The sequence below is a fragment of the Dermochelys coriacea genome, chromosome 23 (assembly GCF_009764565.3).
Source record: "Dermochelys coriacea isolate rDerCor1 chromosome 23, rDerCor1.pri.v4, whole genome shotgun sequence".
In the NCBI taxonomy this organism is placed as follows: domain Eukaryota; kingdom Metazoa; phylum Chordata; order Testudines; family Dermochelyidae; genus Dermochelys; species Dermochelys coriacea.
This window is the reverse complement of record NC_050090.1, coordinates 4,243,053-4,255,581: the sequence shown is the minus strand read 5'-3', so window position 1 is coordinate 4,255,581 and position 12,529 is coordinate 4,243,053. Positions and strand designations below refer to the sequence as shown.

The 12,529-nt window shown below is 51.2% G+C and overlaps 2 protein-coding genes across 3 annotated transcripts in view; both read right to left on the bottom strand.

Annotated features, from left to right (window-relative positions):
• Window positions 1-471: 471 nt before the first annotated feature.
• On the bottom strand, window positions 472-2,852 carry OVOL3 (ovo like zinc finger 3). The gene is made up of 3 exons (XM_043501663.1): window positions 2,750-2,852; window positions 1,334-1,591; window positions 472-704 (listed from the first exon to the last, which is right to left on the bottom strand). Exons 1-3 carry the CDS (start codon window positions 2,850-2,852, stop codon window positions 472-474), a joined length of 594 nt encoding a protein of 197 aa, XP_043357598.1.
• A 7,373-nt stretch (window positions 2,853-10,225) lies between these two features.
• WDR62 (WD repeat domain 62) overlaps window positions 10,226-12,529 on the bottom strand; it is a 41,898-nt gene continuing 39,594 nt past the window's right edge. For both annotated transcript variants that reach the window (XM_038382338.2, XM_038382336.2), the window contains exon 30: window positions 10,226-10,915. In XM_038382338.2, coding sequence (XP_038238266.1) covers window positions 10,649-10,915 — 267 coding nt within the window. In that variant the 3' untranslated portion in view covers window positions 10,226-10,648. The remainder of the gene's footprint in view (window positions 10,916-12,529) is intronic.

Sequence of the window (12,529 nt, the reverse complement as noted above, 5' to 3'; positions counted from 1 at the left end):
CCTGGGGGGCTGTGATATACAGAGGTCGGCTGAGCTGATCGGGGCAGTCCCTTCTGATCTTAAATTTGAGGCTAACCCTCTAAGGGCACAACCAGGGACAGAAACTGAAGACTCAGCTGATTCAATGGTATAAAACAGTAGCACTTAAATGCTCTGGGAAGTATGTCTTCACTACTGTATTATCTACAGGGAGGCGAATCAGCCACTGTATGTGATGTAGGGCTGTGACAGCCTCCCACAGGGGCTGTTTTTCTAAGAGGTCTGCTCTCCCTCAAGCAGGAACCAATCCAGGCAGCCCTAGGGTGCTTACTAGCCCTGTCGGGTGGCTAGCTATCCCCTTGACCAGATTGCTGGGGGATCCCTGCATGCACTGGTGCTGGAGGTCCCACTGCACAAGAGGCTCTGGGCCCAGCCTCAGGCATAGTGGCCGCTGGGGTAGAGGAGGAAGTGGAGGGAGGTGGCAGCCTGCTTTCAGAGGTACTTGCGCAGCAGGGACTTGCCAGGGTGGAGCCGCCGCACGTGGCCATAGTACTCGTCACCCACGGCCCAGGTGAAGCCGCACTCCTCGCAGCCGAAGAGCTTGGCTTGCCGCTCGCGGTAGGCGTAGTTCTGCTGCACCCCGTGGATCTTGTGGAGGTGGGACTCTACGGAGCAGCGCTGAGTGAAGGCCTTCACACAGACGTGGCAGGGGTAGGGGCGGATGCCTGCAGCGAGTGGGGCAGGGTTAGGGGACAGGGAGAACCCAAGCCCTAACCTCTCTCCTGTCCACACAAACCTCCCCCAAATCAGGCAGGGGAGGGGAGTCAACACAGGTTAGCGGGTAGAGAGGCAGGATGACCTGGGGTAGGGCACCAACCGAGCACTTGGGAGACCTGGGTTCAAGTCCCCGATTTGCCTGTGAGACCGTGGCCAAATCCCATCTAGACACAAAGAACTCTCAGATCTGGCTTTGCCGGTGCTTTAAACCTGGGCTAGTTGGGGGGTTGGATGGGGCCCAGTTCTAACCTGCTCACTTTGTGCAGTAAGTGAGCTGTAGCTCACAAAAGCTTATGCTCAAATAAATTTGTTAGGTGCTAAGGTGCCACAAGTACTCTTTTTTTTTTTTTGCGAATACAAACTAACACGGCTGCTACTCTGAAACTTTGTGCAGTGTGGATGCAGGCTACTTACCTGGGGTGCTGATGGTCCTCCAATGCTTTCCCACAGTTTCCCTGGAGCTGCCTTTTCCTGCCATTCCACCTAGCTCCCCTCTCCTGACCCGGAGAGTCCACAAGGGAGAGGGAGAAGGAGCCTAATTATAAGGGACCTGGCTCCTGGGGGGCGGAGGCCTCACAGCAGAAGGAAGGGACTGAGCAGAAGAGCCTCCCGCTTAAAACAACCTGCTTCCCATGTGCAGCCCCAGCCTCGCTGGGGTGGGTCCGTGTGCGTCTCTTCAGATCAAAAGTGTCGTTGAAGCCCTTGGCGCAGTATCGGCAGACGTGCTTCTTGACCGAGCTGTGGCACTTCAGGTGGTGGGTCAGCATGCGCTGCAGTGGGAAGGCCTTGCTGCACACAGGGCAGGGGAAGTCGCCCAGCCCCTGGGGCCCTTTCCCTGCAAAAGGGAGTGGGGTGGGGGGGAGTTGGAAAAGGAGCAGGTGGGGAGCACTGCCCCTGCGCGGGCCCCTGACAGCAGGGCTGAGCGGTGTCACTTGCTGGCTTGAAAATCCAGGAGCCACCGCTTTCCCTTCCCCACCCTGCCAGGGGCTCTGGGTGCCCCCACATTCCTCCTCCAATGCCAGGGGCTCGGTGTGCCCAATCCGTTTTTCCAACCTGGTCTCAGGGGGAAGAAAACACCCCAAGTTTCCACAACCAGGGTCGTGGCAGCCGTTGTGATCTTCCCCTCACGGCTGATCACGATCTAGCCCTGGTCACGCCCTGTAGGGTTGTGATCACACTCCCCCCCAGGAAGGGGTGAGGGGTGTTGCCTACCCTATGCAGCCACACAGCTATGCTGGGTCCTGTTCTACTCCCAGACAGCCCCACGGGCTTCGAAGGAGCTGTACGGGCTGGAGCGAAACCTCCTCCCTCCAGCACAGGAGAAAGGTTTTCTATACTGGGTACTCACTAGGTTTCCCCTCTGGGCAAGGTCATGAGGTGCAGCGGTTAGAGCAAGCAACAAGGAATGGGGGGGAGGGGTGTCTATTGCTGGCTCCTCCACTGACTCACTCTGGAGCTTGGTCCTCAGCCATGACCATACAACCCAGGAGCCCGATTCTCAGTCACCTGCCTGAACTGCTAAACCCACTCCCCACAGCGGAGAACAGAACCCAAGCGTCCTGACTCCCAGCCCTGCCCCAACCCTAACCACTAGTCTCCCCTCCCCTCTCAGAGCTAGGAATAGAACCCAGTCCCCTCCTCTGCCCTCCCCCAATCCCTTACAGCCCACAGCTGGAGACAGAACCCAGGAGTCCTGACTCCAGCCTGCCCCACTAACCCACTAGACCCACTCATCCATGAGAGCCAGGAATAGAGCCCAGGAGTCCAGATTCCTATTCATCCACTCAAACTGCTAAACCCATTCCCCAGAGCTAAGCATGGACCCCAGGAATCCAGACTCTTCGTCCCCCACACCCACTCTAGTCACTGGATGGCACACTTCATACCCAGCCAGGAACAGAACCCAGGAGTCCTGGCTTCCATTAAGAGTGGCCCATGCCCTAACACAAGTGGAACCCCCCCCCCCACCAAGGGTAATGAACTAGGCACCTACCTGGGACGTAGGCGTCGCCCCGCAGCTGGTCCGAGAGCTTTTCCCAGTCCTGGGACCCCAGCGTGGTTGCCCGGTGCCTTTTCACCAGGAAAGCCTTCGGCATGGCAGATGCAATTCCAGGCGTAGCCAGGAAAGGTCTCAGAAGTCCCAGTGAACCGTTCCAGTGTTTCCCCACCTCAACGTTCCTTGTTCAACACCCCGTTGCCAGGAGTAATAGGGGCACCGGGGAGCAAGTAGAAATGGGAACGCCTTTGGTATAGGCAGGCGGCAACATGGGGTTTTGTGATCAGGAAGCAGCCAATCCCAAAGAGCACCATGCATCTTCAAACAACCCTGGATGCTCCATGCTCCCCCCCCAACAAGGCACCGTCTCCATTTTACAGATAGAAAAACTGAGGCACAGAGGGGAACTGACTCAGTTGAGCTCACAGGACCCAAGAGTCCAGGTTCCCAGTCACCTGCCAACCACTAGACCCCACTCTCCTCCCAGAGCTGGCGATAGAACCCAGAAGTCCTGGCTCCCAACCCCCCACTCTAACCACTAGAGCAGTCTGAGCTTCTAAGCCATTGCTTTAACATCCAGACATGCTGCTTCCCCCGCTGCGAGGTGGAGGTTCTTATCCTCCTTTGACACGTGGGGAAACTGAGGCACACCCAATCAGTGCGGCTAGTCTCAGGTCACATCACAGTAGGATTAGAAGTTAAAGTTCACAGAACTATGCTCAGTGTACTAGCCTACACTGCCTGTCAAGCAAATAAATATGGATAGCAGCACCCTCCCAGATCAACCTCCTCTTGCAAAGCCACCACTTAAGCTCCAGATCAGCAGGACAGGGAGAACGCACGCACGTGTGTTTATATAGACACTGATCGCAATGAGGATTCGAATGGCCCGAGCGGGCCAGGAATATGAAGCCTCGTTCTTTGCACGCACTGTGCTCTTAGCTGCCAACAAAATAAAACCCTCCATCCTCTTCATGCAAATCTACAGCTGCAGCCCCGGGCAGAATCGCTGACGGTTACCTGCCCTTTGTCAGCAGGCTTGGATGGAAAGCAGGCTCACATCGCATGGGTGATCAGGATCCGGCCTTGTTAACTGCACATCTAAGGGACCCACCTGGCTCCCGCTCCTGTAGCATTTGAGTGCCTTGCCATATTCAATGAAGTCACCCTCACAGCCAACTTGTGAGGCTGCTACAGGGCAGGTGCAGAACCGAGGCAAGGCCCAGCTTCTCCGAGGTTCTTGAAATCAATGGGAGTGAGGCACCCAAACACCTGAGGACTGGGCCCAGGTCACACAGGGAACCTGTGTAGAGCAGGGGCTTGGACCCAGGTCTTTCACAGCCTCGGCTAGTGCCCCGAAGCACTAGGCCATCATTCCTCGAATGAACACCCCTCGTTCGGTTTGTTTCCTTCCAACCCAAGTCAAGTCAGTGGCAGGTGCCAGACATACTTGGAGAAAACCGATTCCTGCTCAGATAATTTTGGACGACCCTGGGGACTGGGAATGGGAGACTGAGCCTTCTGAACGTCCTGCCAGACACATAAATCATCCACTCCAACCCAGACTGGGTGCCCTTGGAACATGAGGATGAGAATGAGGGCTGCCCTGCCATTGGAGAAGCGTGTGGTAATTGCACTGTGGAAGCTGGCTACTCGAGTCAGCTACTGATCGGTTGCTAATCGGTTCAGAGTGGGAAAGTCGACTGCTGGACTTGTGTTGACAGAAATGTGCAGGTTCATTCATCGCATCCTGCTCAGAAAGACCTTGACTCTGGGCAACATGCGTGACATTGTGGATGGCTTTGCACAAATGGGCTTCCCTAACTGCAGAGGGGAGATAGATGGCACGCATATTCCAATTCTGGCACCAGACCACCTACCCCCAGAGTACATTAATCGCAAGGGGTATTTCTCGATGGTTCTCCAGGTGCTTGTGGATCAATATGGGCATTTCCCGGACATTAACGTGACTAGTCTGGAAAGGTGCATGACGCACGCATGTTTTGGAACACTGGCCCGTTCAGGAAGCTATAAGCAGAGACTTTCTTCCCGGACCAGAAAATCACTGTAGGGGAAATCGAAATGCCCATTGTGATCCTGGGAGACCCTGCCTACCCCATAATGCCATGGCTTATGAAGCCATATAAGGGGCAACTTGACAGCAGCAAGGAGTGGTTCAACAACAACCTGAGCAAGAGCAGAATGACTGTTGAGTGTGCTTTTGACCGTTTAAAGGCCCTCTGGCACTGCCTCTGTGGGAAGCTGGACCTGGACGATGACAATATTCCTATGGTTATAGCCACGTGCTGTATGCTCTGTAATATTTGTGAAGGGAAGGGTGAAAGCTTCACACAGTGCCTGGAGGCTGAACTTGAACAGCCAGAGATCAGGGCTATTAGAGGGACGCAGCGCATGGCCATAAGGATCAGGGATGCCTTGAGGCAGCAATTTGAAGCTGAAAGCCACTAATGTTTGTTGCTATGCTCGGGAGTGCAGTGCTTATAATGCTAGGAAGTGATTGTGATTGGTAAAGACGATGCACGACGAAGGTGCAAGAAAATTGCCTGTGGCTTTGCAGGGCTCGGTTTGCTTTCAATTAATGGAATAAAGATTGCTTTCAAACTAAAACAATTATTTATTAAAAAAACAACAACCGGAGGGGAGAGAGAAACAAAACAAACAAAACCCATCAGCACTGAGGGGGATAGGGGAAGGGAGGGTCCCAGGAGAAGGTGGGGTCCTGGGATGGTTAAAGATTTGTGTATGTCCAGGTATCATACCCAACCTTCTCCTTTGGAGTACAGTGCAGCAGTGTACTTCAGTAGGGCTAAACTGCAGAGGGACGGGCGTTGAGTGCAGTGGGTACTGCAGGAGTCTGCAGGGATGGACTGTGATGGGGCAGGAGTGGAATGCAGTGGGTACAGACTGGAGCCAGGAGGTCTATAAGCGTGTGTTGGCGGTGTCTGAGGGGTGCATGGGAAACAGTTTTGCGACAGCGGCTGCAGGGGAGGGCGGGCACGGAGCTGCTCGGTTTGCAGTGCTAGTAGCGCCTGGAACGTGTCCGCTTGGCAGTCCATAACATTTAAGAGCCGCTCCGTGGCTTCGTTCTGGCACACCACATTCTCCTTTCGGTCCCTCTTCTCACTGTCCTACCGCTCCTTCAATTCTTATTTTTCGGCTGTGAAGTGCATCATGACCTCACGCAGAAAGTCCTCTTTAGTTCTTCGTGGCTGCTTTCTAATTCTGTGCAGCCATTCAGCCGGTGATAACAAAGAGGAGGCTGGGCTCCCAAGGTGATAGCTGTGAAGCCAAAATGCAACATTTTACAGAAGCAGTTTGCAACCACTGATTTAAAACACAGCCACTGTTCACATACCTGTCACTAACTGGCTGACCCCAGGCAAGCACACCTCAGGCACAAAAGACCCCCAAAATGGTGCGTAACCACAGGGGCAGGGGAAATCAATCAGTGTTCCAGGACCATACTGTACACGGGGCTCTTGGAGAGCCAGCATTATAGGGGAGGTCTTATAATCATTCCTGTCCCAAATTTTCCACAGGCTGTGATCATTATGGAAGATATCTCGCTGCTGCTGATGAGCAGGGAATCAAGGGAGGGTCTTCTCCAAGACCCCAGCTTCTGCCCTGACCCTTATGCAGTGAAGTGAGGGAGTCAATCAACACCCTGTTCCGCCGCTCAAAGCATGTAGTGGATGCACGCATCATACAGACACAAGACTGCTTTCTGCAACCCTCTTGCCCCCAACAACTCGCTTCAGTGATTCCCAAAATCAAAGCCACTTACCGGGGTCTCCTCTCCTGTTTGCAATTCACCAAGATCCGACAGCTGTGACTGGCTAGCCTCCTCAGGGGTAGAGGAGAGCTCCAGGTTGCATGCATCTCTGAGTCATCCTCTGCCTCTGGGTCCTCCTCCTCCTCCACATCCTCATCCAAGATTTCCTCCTCCTGGCTTGGTCCACTCTCAACTGACACACGAGCCACCAAAGTATCCACAGTGGCCTTTGCAGTGGAGGTGGGGTCACCGCCAAGTATCATGTCCAACTCTTTGTAAAACCGGCAGCTCGTGGGCGCAGCACCGTAGCAGTGGTTTGCATCCTGCATCTTGTGGTAGGCGTCCTGCAGCTCCTTCACTTTGACTGTGCACTGCAATGTGTCTCGGTCATGGCCCCTTTCTGTCATGTATCATGAAATCTGTCTGTAGGTATCATAATTCCTATGGCTGGAGCGCAGCTGGGACTGGACAGCCTCCTGTCCCCAAATGCTGATGAGATCCAGCAGCTTGGCATTGCTTCAAGCGGGGGATCGCCTGGTGCATGGAGCAGGCCTGGTCACATGGAAAGATGCACTGAGACCACTGCACACATCACTGAGTAAACAGGAAGGGGACTTTCAAAATTCCCAAGGAATTTAAGGGGTGGGGATGACAGTTGGTCACCTGAGAGCAGGGCAGTAGAGTTCAAACCGATGACCAGAGAGGCGAGAGCAGGCATTGTGGGACACCTTCCGGAGGCCAATCGCAGCGCTGTAATCGACCAGGGTGTCTACGCTGGCACCGCGGTGCTGTACTCCCGGTGCAGAAAGCTTGACGCCTCTCGTTGGGGTGTTTTGGTTTATTTTTTACCGCCCTGCAACTGCGCAGGTTCTGCGCACTAAGTGGCTTGGCCGTGTGTGCACCTCGGGAGTTACTGCGCAGAAACTTGCCAGTGTAGACAAGCCCTTTGTTTACAGCGCAAGCTCTCTGAGGCAGGGTCTGCCTCTTTTCAGAAAGAGCAGTCAGATCAGCACTGGGTCCAAACCCAAGTGGTTAGGTTGGATAGAGGAATTCATGAATTATACAGGGGCTCAGACTAGGTGATCATTATGGTCCCTTCTGGCTTGGAAATCTACAAATCCAAGGCACTTCCAACACAGTTCTGGTGAGATTCATTAGATTTGCAGGAGTGAAAAAAAAAAAAAAAAAAAAAGGTCACCCTATGTAGCTGTTCAAACACAGCCAGGAGAACACCAGCTGATCTCTTCTCTTGGGATGTTTGTTAGTCAAATAAAGGGCAAATGCATAAAATCGAACTGCTCGCAAAGCTGTCCATGGAAACAGGTTTATTCAAATCAAAGCACCAAGCAAAACCATGGCAGAAGGATATGAAAATGTGGGTCTGTTTAAAAGAGATTTATTTACTTTGGTATCAATTAAGTGTCAGAGGAGCAGACAACAAGCATTGGCTAGTGAACCCAAGAAGCGAATAGATCCCATCCAGTCTACACTTTGGCTAATGTAATAAGAACTTGGCTTAGCTCCAATAGCAATTTCATCTGTAGGCCTCAAAAGCACTTCATAAAAGTCAGCACTTATTCTGCAGAGAAGAAAACTGACGCAGAAGGCGGAGGGGAAAGAGGACTTTCCAAAGATCACGTGGCAGAGCCAGGAATATAACTCAAGTCTCCTGGTTCCCAATCCAGTGCATCATCCACTAAACCATACTGCCTCCCAGGAAAAGCATTGTTCCGTACAGTGCGTCATCCAGTCTAGGTTTTAACTGCGCTAAATTCTGGGCTTTCTACATCATTCCCTTAGGAACGTTCCACCGGCCAATAGCTCTCGACTTGATTCTGTAGCCACTCTGGTGCTCAAAAGGTTGTGTGTTTGGTTCAGCTTAGAGCAAGACTTTGTCTACATAGCCAGTTATATATCACTATAGTTATACAGGTCTGGTTACACCAGTGTAATGCCCCACATACACCACTTTTATTCGGGAATAGTGGTGGCTTTTTTCAATCTAGTTTAACCTCCTTCACAAGCAACGTAACAGGCACGAATAGCCATGGCCACACGGGCAGTTATACCAGTACAATAGCCGTATAATTACGCCAGTAAATTTCCCCAGGCATTGCACTGAGTCCAGGGCATTCCCCTACAACTGACAAAGGGCAGGCTTGGAAGGAAGTAGGGGTTATTTATAGCTCCTCTTCACGTTTGGGGACTAGAGCGAGGCTGCGCTAGCATGCTGCACACATGAGAAATGTGGTAATTAAAACCCTCCACACCCACGTCTCTTCGTGCCTTCTTTGTGGCTCTGTGCTGCTCGGAACCCTCCGTGGTCTTGCTAGTCTTGTCTTTCGTTCTTCTCTCCCTGCTAATCTAACACTGGCCTCCTCTCTGGCCCATGGGGGAACAAGAGCCTTCTTTGTAGCTCCTGCATCTGGAAGAGCTTCCCTGTGCCTCTACCCCCCGATTTTCCATCTCATTTCAAATCCCAGTCTTTGTGCAAGAGCTAATTCCTTTGTCTCCCGTTTTCCCCGATAGACCTCGTCTGGTAAACAGAACCCCCATTTTCCCATCTTCTGATGGCTATTGCCCTGGCCAAAAGCTCTCTGCCATCCTCTGGCCTTTCCCTCAGAACCTTTCCCCCATTATCTTCCTGGAACTGGACACTCCGATCTCTGCCAGCCTTTGTAGAATACCATCCTGAGCTCCAATTCAGGGCTTCCTTACTCTCTCCTCCCAGCCCCGTGGCGTCGGCCCTTTCCAAACAGCTGATCAGTTTGGTTGGTTCTAGCCCCTTTTCAGTCCCAGCACTTAACATCTAGTCAGTTTCTGGCCATAGTCCAGCCTAGCCTCCTTCCTTCACTGTCCTCTCCATTAAAATGCATTCACTCACCACCCCCATTCCATTCCCCACCTGGTGCTGGTCTGATCTGACAGCAGGGAGCACTTCCCTGCACGCAGAGTATGCTGCCTCCCACTGCACAGTGCCTCAGCTCACTGATATACACAGCTGAGCTGTATACTCAAGCCTTGGCTGCCTGTGACCATTATGAATCCCACAGCCAGAGTAAGGATTGAAGCGCTGTTTATCTGTGGGACAAGTGAAGCTTGGGCACTGACGGGCACAGATTCCCTAACCTCTCTTTCAGGAGCTCTGGGGCTCTACAGTCTTAACTCTGCCACTGCCCACCTGTATTGCTTTAGGCAAGTCACTGCCTTTCCGTGCCTCAGTTTCCCCCTCTAAAATGGGGAGACTTTTGGTCTTCTGGGTGACCTTGGCAGTCTCTTCCCCTCCCCGTGCCTCAGTTTCCCTATTTGCCAAATGGAGGTAATGATACTGACCTCTGTAAAGCATTTGAGATCTCGGTGTGAAGAGTGCTCTATTAAAAGCATAGTAGATAATCATTAGGCTACCAGGTGGTCTTCAGATGGGCTTCCTATCATGATCAATGTAGGCTGGATTTAAACCAGCTGACTAGAGGTGAAAGGCTCAGTTACCCAATTACCAGTCTTCCAAATCACCAGTTCCCCCAAAGCTAACCCTTAGAGCAGACCAGTACACTGGGACATGAGCCCTGAGACAACAGCACCGTTGACATTCTCCAGCTGTGCCACGCAAGGTTCAGAGAAGATAGTCTAATGATGGCCCCTTTAAAATCTATTCCATCTATGAAGCAATAGGAGGATCATTCCTTCAAATAAAACGTTTATTTTAAAGACTTCTTGAAAGTGGCAGGGATATAAAAACAAAAATACTTTTGCTGAAGCAGCTTACAACACACCAACCTAAAATACAGATCCAAAACATATCGACGGTGCCTCAATCCTCTCCCCTTGTTTCCGCTGTAACAGTCTGAGCGCTTTCTTCCGAAAAGACTGTTTGTTAGGCTACTGCTTAGGACCGTGTTTGCCAAGGCCATTAAAATACAATTTACACACAATAAAACAAAAATTGACAAAAAACCAGTGCAGAAGACAACCGTTAACACGCATATTATGTAAAAGGTCAGACTCCGCAGGAGTCGCATGTGGGGCCTCGATTTAATTTGTGTTCTCTCAAGCTCTGCATTGCAATAAAACATACCCCTGGCGTATTTACCTGCCGGGGTTACTCAAGCCACTTCTGGTTTAATAGAGTCATCGAGTTTTTCCTGGACCATCCTCACCAGCGATTCTGAGTAATGTTTCAAGAGATAAAGCGTCTCGTTGTCACGCAGGCGCTTAAGCTGAGGGGACAGACTGTCCGTAGCTGTTGCAACGTCAGCATTGTTTTTGACCACTCTGGAATCCAGTTCAGTTTTCATCCAGCTGAAAGTGCTGGCAAGCATGGTTTTTATCTGGAGGAGCTCTTCCTCTGTGGATTCTTTGCATGAGGTCACCTATGGAGAGAGAGCTTTAAGGAATTGGACAGTACACTTAGTCTTTCCCTAACAGCCCAGTAAGCTATTTGAGTCCTGATCAGATCTATAGCCGCCCCTTCAGTGGATTTTTGTCAACCAGGGGTCAGTTTCGTCATTAAGCTCCTAGATTGACATGATCTTACATTTTATGCTGTATTGAATCTTAGATTTAAAAGGATCCCAAAGAGTGACACAAGCTGGTATGCAAACTATACCATATGGTGCACACAGCCCCAAGGCCTAGAAAACACTTCAGGCCTGGTTCTGCCACCCTACTTCTTCAGTGGACTTGTGCATGTCACAACCTCTGTACCTCAGTTTCCCCTCAGAGTGACATTCATGCCTACCTCTTAGAAGCATTCAGATCAGTACTTGTGAAGCACTTAGACAATGCACTGCTGTTTAATATGCATTTTCAGCCATAGGGGAGTGGAACCCAGCTGTTTTACAAGGCACAGGAATGTCACGCCAGTCTCTGCGAAGACGACCTTTTCCAGATGATGATGGGGATGGAATCCAAGTCAGCAGAGTGTAAGCACTCAGGATGGAATTTTCCTTAAGAAAATTCTCCTCAGCCAGCTCCAAGCTCCACACTGATCCCACTGAGTCCGACGTTTTACCTCTGACACAGCCTGGGGGCGCATACCCCAGCTGAATTTTGTGCTATTTCAGGCATATTCCTTTCAACACAGCAGCAATGACACTCCCATCCTCTAGGCAAGTGACTACATGCTTTCAGAAATACTCTAAGCAAGCACACACAGCCATCCCCACTCTCTCTGGTTAATGGGCAAGTTCCTTCTTTTCCCATCCCGAGAAGTGCACAGACGTATTGGGAAATAGGCCGTATCTGCACCTAGGCCCAGCATTTATAGAATCTTAGAAAAGGACCTTGAGAAATCATCAAGTCCATCTCCCAGGGCTGAGGCAGAGCCAAATAAACCTAGACCAGCTCTGACAGGTGTTTGTCTAACCTGTTCTTAAAAACCTCCGATGATGGGGATCCCACAGCCCCCCTGGGACACCTGTTCCCTGAGAGTTTGAAAGTTTCTCCTATTATCTCACCTAAATCTCCCTTGCTGCAGATTAACCCATTGCTTCTTGTCCTACCTACAGAGGACATGGAGAACAATTGATCACCATACTCCTTACAACAGCCATTAGCATATTGGACCACTGTTATCAGCCCCCTCCGTTTTCTTCTCTCAAGACTAAACATGTCCAGTTTTTAATCTTTCCTCATACATCAGGTTTGCTAAACCCTTTATTATTTTTCTTGCTCTCCTCTGGACTCTCTCCAGTTTGTCTGCATTTTTCCTAAAGCATGACACCCAAATTGGACACACCACCTGAGGCCTCACCAGTGCCAAACAAAGCAGGACAATTATCTTCCATGTCTCCCAGACCTCCCATGTGGTGTTTTGTATCTTCATAAGGCTATTAAGGAAGCCTCGGCACCTCTGTGCTATGAGAATTATCCCAGGTTTATGGCTGGTGAAGGACAGAAAGGTTAAGAACCAAGGGCCAGATTTACAAAGGGATTTAGGCACCTAAAGATGCAGGCCTAGTGGGGTTTACGAAGTGCCTAAGCAG

Bases quoted from the DNA above. Each gene is read 5' to 3' on its own strand.
- OVOL3 (XM_043501663.1), bottom strand. From the start codon at position 2,852: ATGCCGAAGGCTTTCCTGGTGAAAAGGCACCGGGCAACCACGCTGGGG. The intron at 1,592-2,749 runs GTAGGTGCCTAG...TCCCTTTTGCAG, and splicing joins GGGCGACGCCTACGTCCCAG to GGAAAGGGCCCCAGGGGCTG. The intron at 705-1,333 runs GTGAGGCCTCCG...CACTCGCTGCAG, and splicing joins CTCAGTCCCTTCCTTCTGCT to GCATCCGCCCCTACCCCTGC.